General features: G+C 44.0%; 3 protein-coding genes across 4 annotated transcripts in view; 2 read left to right on the forward strand and 1 right to left on the reverse strand.

Moving 5' to 3' along the window:
- Positions 1-3,962, forward strand: part of LOC128309812 (tyrosine-protein kinase Fer-like) — a 29,994-nt gene extending 26,032 nt beyond the window's left edge. For both annotated transcript variants that reach the window (XM_053046289.1, XM_053046290.1), the window contains 3 exons: positions 1,485-1,682; positions 1,755-2,364; positions 2,431-3,962. In XM_053046289.1, coding sequence (XP_052902249.1) covers positions 1,485-1,682; positions 1,755-2,364; positions 2,431-2,759 — 1,137 coding nt within the window. In that variant the 3' untranslated portion in view covers positions 2,760-3,962. The remainder of the gene's footprint in view (positions 1-1,484; positions 1,683-1,754; positions 2,365-2,430) is intronic.
- Positions 3,963-4,402: 440 nt separating this feature from the next.
- LOC128309813 (translation initiation factor eIF-2B subunit alpha) lies at positions 4,403-5,969 on the reverse strand. The gene is made up of 6 exons (XM_053046291.1): positions 5,800-5,969; positions 5,621-5,722; positions 5,292-5,548; positions 5,098-5,210; positions 4,767-5,037; positions 4,403-4,699 (listed from the first exon to the last, which is right to left on the reverse strand). Exons 1-6 carry the CDS (start codon positions 5,822-5,824, stop codon positions 4,553-4,555), a joined length of 915 nt encoding a protein of 304 aa, XP_052902251.1. The 5' UTR covers positions 5,825-5,969; the 3' UTR covers positions 4,403-4,552.
- A 462-nt stretch (positions 5,970-6,431) lies between these two features.
- LOC128298947 (AN1-type zinc finger protein 6) overlaps positions 6,432-17,712 on the forward strand; it is a 29,448-nt gene continuing 18,167 nt past the window's right edge. Inside the window, exon 1 of the mRNA XM_053034762.1 lies at positions 6,432-6,543. The gene's annotated coding sequence lies outside the window, so the exon portion shown is untranslated. The remainder of the gene's footprint in view (positions 6,544-17,712) is intronic.

The following is a 17,712-nucleotide window of genomic DNA, read 5'->3' on the forward strand; positions in this document are numbered from 1 at the left end:
GTCTTGTAGAAACTGAGCGAAGTTACTAAGGCGATGGTAAGCGGTTCCATTTGATATAAGTGTTGACGTTAGTCTTCAGCCATCATCTGTACTTCGCACAGAAGCGAACAAGAAGCAAAAGCCGAAAATAAAACTCATCGCATGCTCATCTGTCCCAACACCAGCATACTTTTTACATGAGTGGATGCTATAATAATTTAATTTTTAATCGTTTTTATCATTTTACAAGTTCATCAAATTTTTTGGGGAAAAAAAATTGAACCATCAAAATTAGGAACTCTCTGAAGCTGAGGACATTCGAGAGGATGTGTGGGAGATATCTTATCAAAGTCACCAAATCACTTTAAAGCAACCTTCTCCTTATGTATCCTTATGCTTTACACTAATCGTGCAACAAAGAATGTATGCTTGTCTTCCACGCTGACTGCTCCTTGTCCTTGACATCAGACATACAAGCTTTTCCAGCGTATTCTCAATGCCCGTTAGCATTCCGCTCGCACCCGAGCGATTACATTAAAGATTTAAATTCAATTAAGCATTGACCTGAATTCCTTCTGCAACCGTAACAAACAGCCAATACCATCGCACCGCTGTTTTTGAATGGAACACATGGAAAGAAGTGGGGGGCGGAGGGAAAACTGATGGAAAATGTTTCGATTTCGATGTCTTTTTTTCCTCCCTGCCAGAAGTTCATATTCCGCACGTAACGAAAATACTAACATCCATCATAGACGTTAGAGTATCATGTTAAGTTTGCCAACTTGGCATCGGTTTCAAACAGGGGACTCGTCTCATCTTGCGGCCGTATGATCTGTCTATCTCATCCGGCATCGTGCCCATGTTGTACAACCCATTGGCGTACATGATCATGCTAATAGGTGATTTATTTCACGATCACGATTCTTGGCGCTGACAGGCCATCAGGCCAGACGTTAATTGATGACCCTTTAGTGTCCCTTCATTGTTCAGAGAATCGGTTCTCCAATTATTCACCTTCATTGGCAATGGGAATAATTTCCTTTTTGTTCGAATATTAGGGCGTAACAACGAGAGTTGCTCTCTTGATGAAACGAAAAGTCTTATCACTTATCACTTTGAGGGACTTCCGTTTTTTGTGTAATTCTAGTGTGATTTTAAACGTTTGAAGGTCTGGTGACATCTGAAGTTTCTGAGTTCACCATAAGAATTTTAAGGACTCTGTCGCACGGTGTCATTTCTCATGACGTTACTGAAAGCTTTACGATCATCGCGCACTACACAGTCCTTAAATATTGGACAACTTGTATTTTTATAGAAGTAATTATTGCAATCTGAAAAGGGATCACGTGTCCATTCATTCCAATGCATCTTCAGTTCGAATCCTTCATATTCACCGTTTGCTTTCGCTATCCACCGACAACTGCTACATCTGTATCCGTCGATTCTGTTTCTCACGAATCTGTTGTACGTAATGCTTCCATATGCAACCTCCCCTTCCATCACAGATGACTTTATCGACAAACCGTCCGCTGCATGAGGAAGAATGGTTCCACGGTGTTCTGCCCCGTGAGGAAGTTGTACGATTGCTGCGCAACGAGGGCGACTTCCTGGTGCGCGAAACGACCCGCAACGACGAAAGTCAAACCGTACTAAGTGTCTGCTGGAACGGACACAAGCATTTCATCGTGCAAACAACCGCCGAGGTAAGGTAGAGCACGAGAAGAATCAACTAAACGACTAATCGAACCATCACCCAACTAATCACCACCTTCCAGGGTCATTATCGGTTCGAAGGGCCTGCCTTCCCGAGCATACAGGAGCTGATCGTGCATCAGTATCAGTCCGAGCTGCCAGTCACGGGACGTTCCGGGGCGGTTCTACGCAAACCCGTGCTGCGCGAACGCTGGGAACTCAGTAACGACGATGTGATTCTGCTGGACAAGATTGGCCGTGGCAATTTCGGCGATGTGTACAAAGCGAAGCTGAAATCGTCCAAAAACACACTCGTAGCCGTTAAGACCTGCAGGATGACGCTGCCCGAGGAGCAAAAGCGCAAGTTTCTCCAGGAAGGCCGCATTCTGAAGCAGTACGATCATCCGAACATTGTCAAGCTGATCGGTATCTGTGTGCAGAAGCAACCGATCATGATCGTGATGGAGCTGGTGGCCGGCGGTTCGTTGCTAATGTTTCTGCGCAAAAACGCTTCCACGCTGGGCCAGCGGCAGATGATGGGCATGTGTCGGGATGCGGCGGCCGGTATGCGCTACCTGGAATCGAAGAACTGCATCCATCGGGATCTTGCGGCCCGCAACTGTTTGATCGGGAATGAAAACATTGTAAAAATCTCCGACTTTGGCATGTCCCGCGAGGAGGAAGAATATATAGGTAAGAGTGGAGTGTGGCGTGTAGAGTTTTGGGTGGTTAAATATTAATATTTGTTTTCTGTTCTAGTGTCTGGTGGCATGAAACAGATCCCAATCAAATGGACCGCACCGGAAGCGTTGAACTTTGGCAAATACACATCACTTTGTGACGTCTGGTCGTACGGTATATTGGTGTGGGAAATTTTCAGCAGAGGCGATACACCGTACTCGGGCATGAGCAATTCGATGGCACGCGAACGAATAGACGAAGGCTATCGCATGCCGACACCGGAGGGTGCCCCACCCGAGATGTACCGACTTATGCTCAAGTGTTGGTCGTACGAACCGGAAAGCCGACCACACTTTGATGAGATTTACAGTGTCGTTGACGCACTGTTGCTCTGCACCAAGGACTGACGGCTGGCGGACACCGGGATGAGCATATCGAAAGCGAAGGATGTCATCGCTGGATGGCCAGCTGCCCGTGGGCTGTGGAATGAAGGGTTGACAATGTTGCAGCGATTGATTAATGCTTCAAATGGGGTTTAGCATGGGGGGAGCATTACTCCATCGGGAAAGGATGTATCGGCATGTCGCCAGTCTATCGAACATTTTCCCCATAACACTCCAGCTGATGCTTACAGCTTTTGTTCAGCTTTACATTACTCTACATGGCGACGAGGGCGTAGCACTGGATGGCGAGAATTTCGTTTGCAAACATTTAACTTCTAAGAACAAGGTGCTTTCTGTAGGGAAACGGAATTAGAGCGGATGCAGCAAGCAGAAAATGAAATGAAATGGTAAGTGAAAATTCATGGTGAGAGCATAACAACAAAATGACAGACAACAAAATAAGTGGAAACTGGAGACGATTACTAGGTTTAGTTCGCTGGCCGCAACTTTTCTCTGTACAGGCTCTATGAAAGGTGGCAAAGGTTGGGCTAATCGTTAGGTAGATGGTACGGTAGGTTGAGTTGGGTTTATCAAAGGAACGATAACAACGAAACACGACGCAACACAAATAGGGTAAGGTCTTTAGAAAAAGTGTAGGCAAACAGGTGTGTTTGTGGGCAAAGTGGCAGAAGAATGTGGGATTCGTATTTTAATCGAATGTATATTGTAGAAGTATGCAACTGTGGTCAAAATTTAGGCAAAGGTAAGTATTTGTATGAGGACGCGGAAATGCGTGCGGTTTGAGGTGTGAATGATCGAGTGAATGATCAAGGGAAAGACTTCGCCGGGTACACAAAATGGTATGGAATGCGAGAAATGTGAGCAACGCTTGCAACGATGTGTGATAGTTGTTTAGAGATGGAGCGAGATGATTTATAGAGCTAAAAGGGAAGCAAATCGGGGGGGAAGCTTTAGAGCAACAAAATGGGTTAATTGAAGAGTGTAAACAGAAGAAAAAAACATCTTTGGCCTGAAAAGCTGGGAGTGAGTGTGTTCCAAAAGTGCTTGTATTTATTACTCAGTACTCATTGCAACCGTTTCATAGCAATAGCGTATACCACAACACCGCACAAAACATATTAGCTTGAGCATGATAAGCGCAGGATATACAAATAACTGAGATTAAACTTCTCGCAGGAGATGAATGTTCAATGGATGTCCATGAAATCGAGCAACAACATTAAAAAATACTCGCAAAAGCATTTAAACAAATGCATCCAACAGTAACAGCCCAGATGGTAGGCATCAATAGATCAAAATATCAGATACGTATATTCGTAACTGGAACGAACGGTTTCCACCAACCTTCAACTATTACTCACATCAACAAAGCACAACATTTAGCGTGGCGTAATTTTTATACGCCGTTCGACACTCGTCATATGCATGCACATTTTCACTACAGGCACTATGGAACCAGGAAGTCACGAACTACTGATGCTATCAACTTACTTGCATAAAGACTCATTTCAGGAATATGTTACATTTAGTCGTTTCTCGAACGGTAGGCCACTTCCTTTTCTCCTTTCTCGTTAACTCATGTCTACTCACTTACCCGTTGCGTGTTTGTGCCGGGTAAGCTAAATATCGCGATATTTACATAAATTAAACGTATAAGTTAAACTTTATCCTTCTGTAATTCGGAGCATTGTGCGAAAGAAATGTTTAATCAAAGTTTTCCTACCCTCAACAAGGCCCATTGGCATCCATGTATTATCAAACCGGTGCAAAATTGTGACTTTTCTATAGAGCAATTCCTACAGATACAATTTGATTAGTTCATCACTAACAGCACTAGGTGCCAGAATGCCGAGGTCGGTAAACAGCAAAGTAATGTATCCGGGCGGTGTATAATCAACCATCGGGTGTACTTTTGCCGTATCCTTGAGATTTTTCTTGTTGTACTACAAAAGAAAGGCGTTGTTAAAATATAATTGCATTCATCGACGGATCAAGCTAATAAGCACATACCTTGTACTCATTTGGTAGATCCCGCTGGTTTAGTGGATACAGTCGACAGAATTTAAAACTTTCCACCAACGTGTAGAACGGCTTTTTCATCTCCCTGGCACATATCGCCATCGTGACGGTACCGATACGATTGATAATGCCACCGCTTTCGACAACGCCTTCAGCACCGACCAGCACCATATCCACCGTTTCCATCACGTACCCAATGGCCGTGTCCAGGATTAGCGTACAGTCGATTCCAGCATTTTCCAGCTCTCTTACCATTTGCTCCCTGGTAGAATAAATCAAGAATATAGATACTCCTGATGAATTCGTTAATCTTTCTGCTTACCCGTGATGATCCGGGGCACTGTGTGTAACAAATACGTGGAATCGTTTGTTGTTTTGAGCCGCCAGTATCAGTGCCTCTCGAACAGTTCGTGATCGCGCGTGTGTTAGAATGCGCTGTAAGAGGTGTAAGTAAAAACGCATCACAATCGAGTTCCTTTTTTCCTACTTGCTGCTCGTTTTCTATGCAACACGTACGCATCCTTCAGTAATGAATGTGATGGCCTGCTTGGCAATCACGTTCCTGCTTTCCAGCAACTTTTCAAGAAACATTTTTCCTCTATTCAACATAATGTTTCGCACTTCGTCCATGGTATTGTCGTCGATCTTCGCCAACGTAATGAATCGTGTGAAAAGCTCCGTTCCGGAGACAACCGATGTCATCGGTTTGTCCGTCTTACGCATAGCTCCCACAGCCGCCTGAAGAGTCGAATGAAACTCCTGCACCGTATCAACTGAAATGGACAGTTATCGGTGCACTTACGGATCACTAGCGCATGTGGAATCTCTAGGTCGGTGAATCTTACATTTAGTTTTTTCCAGTACCATCAGCAGCGTTTTTATGGCCGCAATGCCGGGCGACAAGTTATCGTCCTTTTCAAGAATGCTAACAAAGTGGGAGGCCACATCTGGAATACGAAGACATTCGATAAAAGATCATTCTATTTCGATTGGGGTAAACAGTTCTGAACGCCGCTGTACTTACCAAACTGTTGGGTTTCTTCCTTCATTTTAAGATGTACAAGGTTGAATCCACCACAGCAGGATAAGTTGAACTTGTGTTGATCCTTTGCTTGAACGAGGAGCTCAGGATACGAAGAAAATCGGATACAGAAAAGCGCACAGTATTACAATTGTTATGCAGAATGTGGCAAAATTGCCGTGCTGTTTGGATTTTGACAGCGGTTTGTATTTGTTGTTATTTCGGCAGTCATTGAGCTGTGGTCGCGGCATTTCTTTGAGCATGACGTTACACGCTGCTTGCTCATATGACCAAAAGGTGGCGCTACTGTGCTTCGGTAAATATTCGGTTGAATTTTTGAAAAGCCACTTTCACTGTGTTTTCACCGAAAATGATGATTATTTAATACATGTGGAAGCAGAAATATGCATAAAAATATAAAAGACGGAAAATGTGAAGCAAAACACACTTATAAAAGATTATGAGCAGCAAAAGAAATGTGAGAGAAACGTCACGCTGCACACGTTACGTGGTGAGCCACCGAAAGAGGCCCCCTTGTTACTTGGGAATCAGCAACAGAGGAGTTACGAGGCGTTACACTATTGCTTGGCTGGACGAGAGACTGTCACACCGCGAGCATCGAGTTTACCCAAATTTTGACAGTGTTCGTGGACGGAAGGTTTCGTGCTCGGGTTTGCCGTGTCATCAAATAAATTGCGTTTTGGATCGTATGCTGATATCAATTTCCCATTTCCACAACCAGCAAAGGTACGTAGCATCTTGCAGGAATTGGGGTCAACGCAGGAGCACGGTCCTAAATCGTGGCCCTCGAAGAAAACTCTCCTCACCTAGCCATCCATTTTGTGGGTCGAATATGGATGTGAGGTAGATTTCAACATGGCGGCTGTGGCTCACGATCGAAGGCGTATACATTTTCTATTACCCAAGGACGATACGGACGGCCTTGGTTTCACGATTTTCACCACTGTGGGCTGTGGGGTTACAATTGTGCAATTGGTAGCAAAACTGCGATGCTTCCAGAGCGCACCTTGAAGATATTGCAATATTGTTTGTGGTTTTGCACAACATCCTCCCGTAAGCAAGACAATTCGTCATCCTCTCTCTGTGCCCCGTTTCTATTCGAGGGCTACCTCACAGCATGGGAGCGAAAGAGCGAGAGCATAACGGGCAAATGACGGTTGTGCTGCTTTATCGCATTGCATGTTGCGGACAGTAATCGAATATGCTGGTCTTTTTGTGTATTTTTTCTCTTCTTATGGCCCACAAGAAAAACAACATCCCACAGTTGTATGGTGTTGCAAGCCAACTTTTCGCGATAGCTGGTTTTTCTTTATATTTAGTATTTCAGTGCCAAACATTGGCAAGTTTAGAAATTACGATCGATAACGAATAGTTAAAATGTGTGTTGCTATGGTTTTCATGGCAATAGGTGACTTCAGGATTTGAGTAATAGCTGTAAAACTGTATGCCCTATATTTACTTTCCTAAAAGCGGGTTTGCGTTTAATTAATCATTTAATTTTCTTTTCCTCTTTGTTTCTTCACAGGTAATACACATCGTTTGATAGATTGCCATTAAGGAATTCTGGAGTTTATGAATGAAGTACTGGATACAGTCAGTATTTTGTGGTTTCTACAACTTCAGCAGGTGCAAGTGATTGTGTAAAGGATTAGAATAATGCGTCGACAGAGCGTAAGCTGCCACTCGTGATGATGGGGGTGCACTATTTGTCCATTGCTCATTCCGCGAGTTGCAATACAAACAAGTTAACACTGCACCCACACATCAACAAATTGTGCAACTGATTCTTCCTGTCTCTTGGCATCAATTTGTAAATGCTTTGTTGAAGGCAACAGTACGCGTGCGTTCAGCCCCCGTTCGACTGTGCACGCTCGTATATGAACTCGTTAACTGTACGCACTGTACTACACTACCGCTACTACCACTGCCGTAGCGATAGAGAGCGAAACAGTGTGCAGTTGCGCGCGTCCGTGCGGTTGTATGTGTAGAGACAGTGGTTGTGTTTATGCGAATGGCCACAAAAAGTTTCGAGTTGAAAATTCCATATTCTTAAAGAAAGTGTTTTTCATTTGGTAAAAGAAAAAGTGAACTCACTCAGTGACTCATTTCCCAACATTCGTCGGGACGGTACTTGGATTTATGGATACGAACACCAAAGGCCCGTTACAGTGTTTCTGCCTAGTGACATTTGGATGAGTACATCCACTTTAAGAGTCATGGTTGCATTCTACAAAGCAACGGAACAACCAGCCAACTCCGCACGAATGTTAGCAATCACACGTAGTAAAAGCGGATAGCAAACGTGTATGCAGCCTATTAAAGTATTGGAAAAACCATGTCTTGCTTCGCCGTAGGAAGCAACACGAAGCAGCAACGAAGGAAAACCTTGCTTGAAAGGAAAAACTCCTCGAAACAAAACGACAACAATGTGTGTATGTGTGTTTTGGTTGGCGAACAGCGCTTAAGGCTGTGGTGGGACATGCGCGCCACTTGACACCGTTTTTCGTTATCTGATTTAATAGCGCTCGTCGACGGTGAAATGCGTCTATCGTCGTAAGGGTCGGACGATGTTGAAGCGAAGCGTGGAAAAGCAAAAACACTGAGCAGCAGCACATTATCATCCTCCAGCACGCCCTGAGAGCATGAGTTGGGTTCAATATTTATGATGGAGGTCCCTACCTTCAGACTCCCGAATATGTCGTACGTGATAAAGCAACAAAACGGCAGCATTGTTTTCATACGACATTCACAGCGTTCAGATCGTAGAATCTGTTTTTCGTGTAATTGTTAGCTAGTGGCGTTGGATACTTCTGTAAAATGGATACTCCCTCAAGAGACTCGGAAGCGAGTAAATCCTACTCGGGGATAACACCTAATCCCAGCCCTTATCACGATACTAGCTGTTGATGTGTTGCTTGAACTCCGTAGACCGCTATGCTGCGTCATGGGCCTATGGGTTAAAACCAGGGCCTAGGAGTTGTCGGAGTGATTTATTGTACTTTAATTTGGGTGTTTCTTTAAGCAAGACGCAAAAGTTGTGACGAATAGTCGCATAGAGAGGGAGGTAGCACATTGATAAGGTTGGTAGCGAAATTTGCTGGCACGTTTCAGTTACTATCTGATTAGGTTAGGCAACAAACCAGACTGCAATTGATACCTGTGTTGCGTCTGCTGCACCTGTCATTTAGCACACATCTCGTCTACATGTGATTGCACATCACCAATGCGCGTCGCCTCTGGTTGGCCTCGTCTAGATCACGTGGTAAAACCCCACTTTACAGCACCGTCTGTTGCATCTGCGATTGCTTCCCATAAGGTTTATTGATATTGGAAAATATCGGACCATTTAGGTAGATCTGTAGTAGTAGGAGGCGAAATCGCATTTATAGACAACGTGAAATGTTTTGTGTAATTAGAAAGATGATACAATGTTACTGCCTGTTATAACATTTGCTTAATGTAAAAAAGAAACACCACTCCCCCCTCACACCGACATAAAATGTCAAACCATACGCACGTGGCCCCACGCACAACCGCGATGAACGGGATTGACACGTGCGAAAGAATGCGCACGGGAGGTGTGCAGCTACAAATAAGCGAACTCAGCTTGGAGTTCAGGAAGAAAAAATATTTGTTGATGTAAATTTTCCATTTCCCGTCCATTTCATCGACAATCACGTGCCATCGCTTCGTGACATATCGCTGCGAAGGACAAAACCGCACACAATTAAAACAATTGTTTGGCATTGCTTCTTGGGATCCTTTTGTGAACGCACTCGATGAGAAACCTCGTTTAGCGATTTGTGGTTTAATTGTGTGTTTTTTCTTGTAATGGGAAAAAGTCACCATGGCATAAACGTGTGCACTTGTTTCGTCTTCGAACTCCAACGAACAAAATCCTCCCCATCTCCAACTGTATATGCGCAGCAGATGTGGCAGAGGATCTGGCGATGAAAGAAACACGCAAAACAATGTTTCTGACATCGCACCAAAACAGGTTCTGCTTGCTTTTTCCTCCTGTGGCACCAGTGAAACGTTGCCTAACGCGACGACGACCACCCTTGCCACACGATCAATGATCCTATGATCCTGAAACAGCAAAATGGGAAGATGAGAGAGAATGTGCCATATTATAATAGCCAACCTGCTCCCTCCGCCCGTTAATCGTCAGACACACACACACTCCACTTCACTCAGGAACAGGATGCGCCGCCTTTGCGATAATGCAGTTTTTCCATCAGCGATGCCTCTCGCACGTTGTTTGGCTTGCGAGTGTGGCTGTGTCTGCAGCGCTTGGGTTCTTGGTGCAACCGTAAGAAATCACAACGAACCCGCACGCCAAAGAAAAGCTAGCTGTGGGTGTGGAACGGAAATTAATGTGTAGCAGTAGAGCGAACCGTGGGCATATAAATGAAACCCGAAGATCCACCGTCAGTCAACCGAGGAATGTATCTGAGTGAGTTGCACGGCGGATAACGATAGGGATGAGATGTAATATAATAATTTCACCACATCCACGTCCAAAGTTCAAGGTTTTCCGCGCACACAGCATGAACGATAAAGATGTGGAAGAGATACAGGTAATGGAACGAACAATGCTCGAGAGAAGTGAAATTCGAGATCAGTCGAAAAACGTTTTAAAAAATAGTATGGAAAATTGGAAGATTTCACCTTGTTGCTACAACTTCTTATCTGGTATGTGCGCGGTTGTTATGTTTATTAACTGAAACACAGCTCGCTTAAAGTCTAGAACGCTCAATTCCTTGCTGAAACCTTTCTTCCTGGTTCACGGCTTCCTCACTGTACCATCAAACATCTAATATCTAGCCTTGAGCCTACTGCTGACTCAGCAGTTTCCTGTTATTTTTCGGTTCTTTCCACAATAATGATTACTCAGTGGTCAGTCTTACCAAGATAATATGAAGAAATGAGGGTATCTTTCTAATTCATGATTAGCTCATGTGATTACTATATTTTCTCTTCAACTGTGGGGCTGATATGTTTTGTAAAAATTTTATATATTTTTTTATAAACATAGGAGAACCCTTCAGTAGCCCCAAAAACCCCAGCCTGGACAGGACCAGTCCAAAATCATCCCATCCGTAGTCAGCAATGACAGACCCAGACCTCTTGAGGTTATTGTGGCGTTAAGAAGGATACTCTATACGAACAAATACGGCTGCTGTTTTCAAAATATTCCTTTCAAATCATAAAAGAATTTTGTAACTTCGTCCATATCTACGTAGAACATAATCTGGTGGAGTTAGTTTCCATTGCTACGCGGAATACACGCCGCACACAAACACATTCCGCTTATGCTAAGCAATCGCGCCCCTGCTCCAAGCCATTATTAGGCGTGTGGGATTATCCATACACTCACAAATAACCTCAGAATGTGGTTTACCTCCTCTGCGTGTAAAGCGGAAAGGACGTTATTTGGACTGTGTTTTTTTGTTTTGGCATCGCGGTATAGATTCACGCATCGCGCGCCAACGAAAAGAATTCAACGAACTCTGAAGGTCTTTTTCATTTATTATAGCCCCCGAAAAAAAAAAACGAGAGCTGACATACGAAGGAACAACCGGCACCGGACTGGCGGTCGTGTTTTTTTGTGGTTGTGCTTTTCTAACAACCGATTGATACGGAGTGGTGCGTTCGTAAGTCATAAGTAAAACAAATCCAGCACTACCAAGAAGCTGTGGTAATCGTAAGTTGTTTGTTAAGTTACGAAGGAAAGAGATTCAAAATCGTATTCCACGATGAATACGATGCAGTCCGCTTGTCAGAATGTGCAAATGTTTGCCCACTGACGGACGTGGACGATCTTGAACCTGCCGGATAAACAAACGATGTGGTTCAGTTAATCATTAGGACCATAAAAAACCAACTAACCTCCCCCACCATCACCACCATCTCGGACAAAGCGAACCGAACATTCGCGGTTCGGTTCCGGGAGGTTAGGATACGACGACCGGGCATGAAAAAAGGTGTGAATTTGCAAAATACATGTATTCGTAGCGTTCGAACGTACAACCGCGTGCAGATCGTGTCAATCTGCGATCTGTGCAGTGAAAGATCCATTCCTGCTGGCTTCCTCTTCCACGTTGCCCAGCTTTCAGACCTTGAATTGTCACTCTTTTAGTGGGTATTTAACAGGCGGGTGAGCTTTGTTCTGGTTTCCGTTACGGCCAGGAACTGTATTTGCATTTCATCGCGTAAATTACCGTTCTCATCAGCAGCTAACAGGAAGGAGTCCATATTTGTATCTTTCGATTATTAATCCGCGTGTGGCAATCCAACACAAGTGATCACGAGGCACGATCCGATCGTCGTCGGCACGAATGGAACCGTTCCGTTTGTCACGAATCATGTGCTCAGTTCATGTTTATGTATTATCTGGTTAGCTTCCGCATGCTCAAGGAACCAAAAATGTAGAATAATTGTGTTGCTGGTAGCACGTAGTACGTTCACTTTAGAGCAATCGAACAGCAACTATTCTGAACGGCTTTCTAAAGTTTGCTTTTAGTATGTTCTATTTCTTTAATTAGTTATTTATGTAACACGGTCGCTAGCTCGGACAATCGCTAGAAGCCGTACCGTGGTTAGAGGCGAAGATTAGAGGCGAAACGTCACACTTTTCCGAAAGAGCTAGCTTTTGACCAAGGTCTGTGCGGTAAAGGATTGTGTGTGTTCAATATGTTAATTGGTTAACTAACATTCTGCTTCACAATGCTTAGTTTTTTATCTTATTTGAATTTTTCACAAGCTCTGTCCAGTTTTGGTCTGTCTTAACTTGACCGGTTACATTGTTATGTTCCGCTTGTTAAGTCTCGAATCCAAACTTGTTGTATCATGTCAACAACATGCATATATTGGTGAGTTTTTCATATAAAAGCAAAGCTAAATTTAACGAAAAATGTATTGTCGTTTGAGGAAGTTAAAACGTTGAAGAATCTCAGGCTATGGAATGTTCAGAAGATGCTCTGATCAAAGCCTCGAGAGAATCAGCCGTTGGATTGGATTGGATTACTTTAGCTTCAATTGGAGCACAAGGAATTCCCGATGAGCTTATGTTGTTACTGATGTCAAGGAAAAAGTTTCTACAACCAACTGCTCAATCAACCGCAATATTCTGAAGGTATTGCAATCTTTCTCAAATGTTTACAAACATCTTCCTTCCGGTCTCAATCTGTTGCTCCTGTTTAGATCTTCCTTCAAACAATGTTCAAAATTTTCTAAATATGTTCGTTTGATTTGGTCTCTTCTGCTTTCTTTAGATTCATTTACGCACCCTGATTGACATTTCTATGCGGTAAGCTTGACACCATATTAGGCCGCCTAACCATCAAGTTAAATTGAAACAATCCTAACGGACTGACCTAAATGCGGAGCTACATTCTTTTGGTGGGCCCCCAGCTACACACAGGCTCGTGCGTAGAATTGTCGTTCTTATTCCGGAAAGCGAACGAAACGACACAACGATCTCCTGCGCCAGCGTCGTGTGGTTTTGTGGTCTCTCTCGACTGCCTGAAGAAGCTTGTTTTGCTGCGCTGGTCTAACGGCTTTTGATATGTTGAACTCGCTCTCGGGGCGGCCTGGCTGACGCAAGGTCGATCGAAGGAATTTTCTTGAATATCGCGCAAAACTGGACTTGCTGGAAAACTTGCCGTCCCCAACCCGTCCAAAACTCGGCCTGAGACACGGTAGCTTTTCTGCTACTCATGTTCAAACGTGCTGTGGACGAGGGAGGAAATAAATGTTTGTGGAAAAAACAACTCGAACCCACACATCAGCAGAAGCCAGGTCGTCTTAAATAACGCTCGACACATGGAAACACAACCACATACATGCTGGTTTGCACTACAACTTATGCTGCTCTTATCGCGGGATCCCTCCCTTCGATGTTCCCTTATCTATCCCTGCACATCGCAAGAAAAAAAACACACATCGCGTCCAAGGAGGAATTTTTTTGTGCCATCGGGATAGAAAACAGTTGCTTTTGTAGAAGATGCAGTAGTTTCTAGCGTTTCCGTAGCCAGGGAAGAGGAGCAGCATTATTGTGCGCGTGTGAAGGGTGGCAGAACTCGCCCTTCGCCTCCTTCTCACTTTGCCTTATGTAAAGCCACTGAAACTGAGGTGTTGTTTGCTTGTTCACTTTGAGTTAGTATTCACGGTTGGTGTGTACACCTTCTGCTCACTTTAAGGTCATCTTGTCACCGTCGGTCTATGCGCTGGTAGTAGTAACCGTCCCCGCATCAGTCTTCTTGCGTATTAGTTTCATTGGATCTGGATAGGGGGCAAAAAGGTAGATAAAGCAAAAGCCCCCCACCATACATACCACTGGTGTCGCTTCGCAGTCATTCCCGGTCGGAACTCGAACCAATCGCCGTCATCGCGCCATCAGCTGGTTTTTGTACAAGGGAATTCAAAGAACGTCGCAGTATCCTTTGTGGAACGCGATGATGGCCCCGGGAACGTTGTTGAAGCGCAGTGGAGCAGCGCTCACAGAAACGGCGCATAAAAAATGCAAAACTAAATAGTTCCCCGATGGATGGTGGTGTGTTGTGGTGTTGTGGATGGGGTCGTCTGATGTGCACGTCATGTCCGTATCCATTTGTGTACACACCCCTTCGCCACAAGCCGCCAACGAAACGCCGCTTCTCTCTTCACGGTTCGTGCGCGACTTCGATCATTATTCCCCAACGCATCCGATCGCGAACCGGGGCCGCGCGGTGTGTTATTGCGCGACGGAAGTTCGATCGGTTGATTTGCTTCTTGCGATGATCATCCTCTCCGTCAGTTAAGCGAGAACGCCATGCCAGATTCGTTTTCAGTCTCTTTGTTCCACAAACAGCACAACAGCGCGTTCCGTTCCTTGTGCGATCGATCATTCGTGTGTACTGTTGTGACCATATTTGTGGCCTGCAATAACACAATACCAATAGTTTAATGTCATTAGATGGGCTTGCGGAGTGCGTTGCACATTTTATCGTGCTTTTGATTGATGTAAATTGGTGGTCTTTGTTCGATTCACTGCTGCTATTCCTGTCCGAGCGTTCTTTCCAAACTCTAACCGCCTGATACTGGTTTTCCAATAAAAAGGAATAAACGTATAAATTGCTATGGTTGCTATGGTTGGTGTCTGTTGCGGTTTTCATTATGTAGGATACAAATATAGCACAAATTATTATTGTAAAGTACATTCTAATAGAATTTTTCTTAAAATGAGTTTCAGTGAATGTGCCAAAGAGCATAAACACAGACCAGTTTCAAGAATTCTCAAACTTATTGCTCCATATTATGATGCCAGAAGTATGTTCGCATGTACCAGCTAGTTCATGTGGCGCGAAGAATCTCAAACAACTGCCGGAAGAGCGAATATCTTTCCTTGTCCTTCAAGGAAAACGTTTCCTTCTAGTGCCCCCCACGTGTCTAACCATGACCTGCGACAAAGAAAATTAAATGTATCTGGTCCGCTGGCGGGTGGTTTTAAGGTTTTAGTTGCTTTCCGTACTGCTTCGTCTGCTCTGTGCAGACAAGAAAGACACCCATCCTCCCACAAGACCGGTGAAAAACGCATAAAGAACGAGGATGGGAGTCGTCGTCCACGTCGTCTTGTGGAGCTTTTGTAGAGGGAAGCTACTATATTCTCTTCCTCCTCTCTGTATCGCTCACGAACAAGAAAATTCAGAAATAAGATCCTTCCGCACTTTACGACACTCCTTTGGAAAACGATGTGGAAGAGGGAGCGTCTTTTGTGTCCACTTGTGCTCGCACCGGAATAGTAAGATCCCCGTGTTTCATTTCCCAAAAGAAAGACAACAAAGTGCATTATACGCTTCCTCCATCTGGTAATGAGGTGAGACGAATAAATGAATTTCCCAAGCTTTTCACTTCCTTTACCCTCGTTGGCTCACTGTTGTCTGCTTGACCGCTGTTGTAAGGTTTCGTTTTGCAAGGGTTGCAAGTGTTTGCTTCCGGAATGTCGTCTGGTTAACTCTCAGTGGACGTAGCCCGTGAAATGCCCTGGCGGTTGACACATGAAATGGATGTGTGTGGGACGAAGATTCCTTATTCAATTCTGTTTAACAACCAACGCGCAACAAAGAGTAGAGCTTGCCTTTGTGAATCACTTGAGCAGTATTTTTCACTCGTTAACTGTACTAAAGCTGGCCCACAACGGGAAGTGTTATTGAGGTTTTTAGTGCACTTTAAATTCGTGTTTGTGCAGAGTGAAATTTGCGAACACTATAAACCCATTTTAAGGAATTCAACTTATGAATATAAATTCATGATTGAGACTAACAGACGAGAAGGACTCTTACTCGAATTGTTTCTCCAGCTCTTCTAATGTCTAAGGCAGCTCAATTGTCGTTATCATCTCGTTGATAAGCTCGTGAAGGAAATGATTATTTTGGTTAGCAATCCCACAAAAAGAAAGATAAGCAATGATGCGTTATCGTACTGTGGGATTGTTGGAAGCTTAGCTTATCTTATCATCATGTGCGTTCACACACAAACCGGAGAGTGTCCCAGGCCTCGCAAAACCCAATGAATCATAGCTTCTGGTAACATGTCACGCCCTGCGTAGTGTACTACACGTTTTTGCGTTGCGTGGATTCGAAGGCATTGTGCGTTAAGAATTCTTGTTTGATTAATTTCGTTAACTCCTTCACATTTAGTACCGCTCTCTTTAATTTGTTATATTGCTAATCCCATAATGTGAAAAGGGGTAAGTTCTTACCATTTTACCAAATGTATATCTGGTACAATAATACCTATCGTAGTAGGCTTGGGTCTTACTCTACATCAAACACAAACGGACTGGCAATAAAATGCGTTTTAATGTTTTAGTAGGCTTCGTTTACCCCGTGTGAGATATGCCGACTGATTCTCTCACAAGCCTGACGCAGGCACACGCATTTTAGCCTCACGCTGAACCGTTTATGCGTCACAACCTGTTTGTGTCGCTGGTGTTGTTCCCCTGCGTATTCCCTTCGGAGCAGCGCAGTAGCGGACCGTTTCATCTATTTTTCTTTGTTTTTATTGACTATTTTCTCTGATAAGGTACCGCTCCAGCAGTCCGCGTCGTTCGTCCCTGGGTAGGCGATTAACCGGAACTGACGCCATTTAACGGTCACAAAGCGATGAACCAACAACATTCACTGAATTCGTGATGTTGAAACGTAAGGCTTCGTCGCCATGAACAAATAGAAAAAGGGGTACAACACAACACTGTTTGATAAAAAAAAGGTCTCTATAATGAATGGCCATGTGTATGTGTGCATGTTGATGTTCATTGCGTGTAGACTTGCACGGGAAAAGCGAAGCATCTTTATCATTTTGGCAGGTTTTATTTTTGCCAACACTTATCACGCCAACATAATTTGAAGGTTTTGTTATCATCGTCATTTGTCATGCCTATCGTGCATGAAGCGGACTAATGAAAGTTTTTTCTTTTATGATCGTCGTTTGTTTTCTTTTTCGACAACTCACTGCACTTTAAAAAACATATAATTTTTTGTAGCTGTATTAAATTTAAATTCCATTTCTTTTTCATTGCTTTCTACGTAGCAGCACCAAGTCGTCCTTCGTGCTCTTTGTTCATTACGCACTCAAGTCAGGGATGATTATTACGCCTTTTATATATTTGTTGCAAAATTGCGTTTCTGTGTAGCCGTTTACTTGTTGTACTTTGGTAACAGCGGCACGCGGTGTCAGCTTTAATCTTCGTACTACGCGTCGCGCCCGCTGTATATTGCATTGCAGGGCGCGCAACAAACGCGAACCGAACAGCAGCGCTCACTTCAAGTTTGAATGGCACCCCTATACGGGGCTTCCGAACAGTTGGTGTGTGTGTGTGTGTGTGTGCGCCTGTACCGTGACGTAGTGGAA

The sequence above is a fragment of the Anopheles moucheti genome, chromosome 2 (genome assembly GCF_943734755.1).
Source record: "Anopheles moucheti chromosome 2, idAnoMoucSN_F20_07, whole genome shotgun sequence".
NCBI classification, from domain to species: Eukaryota; Metazoa; Arthropoda; class Insecta; order Diptera; family Culicidae; genus Anopheles; species Anopheles moucheti.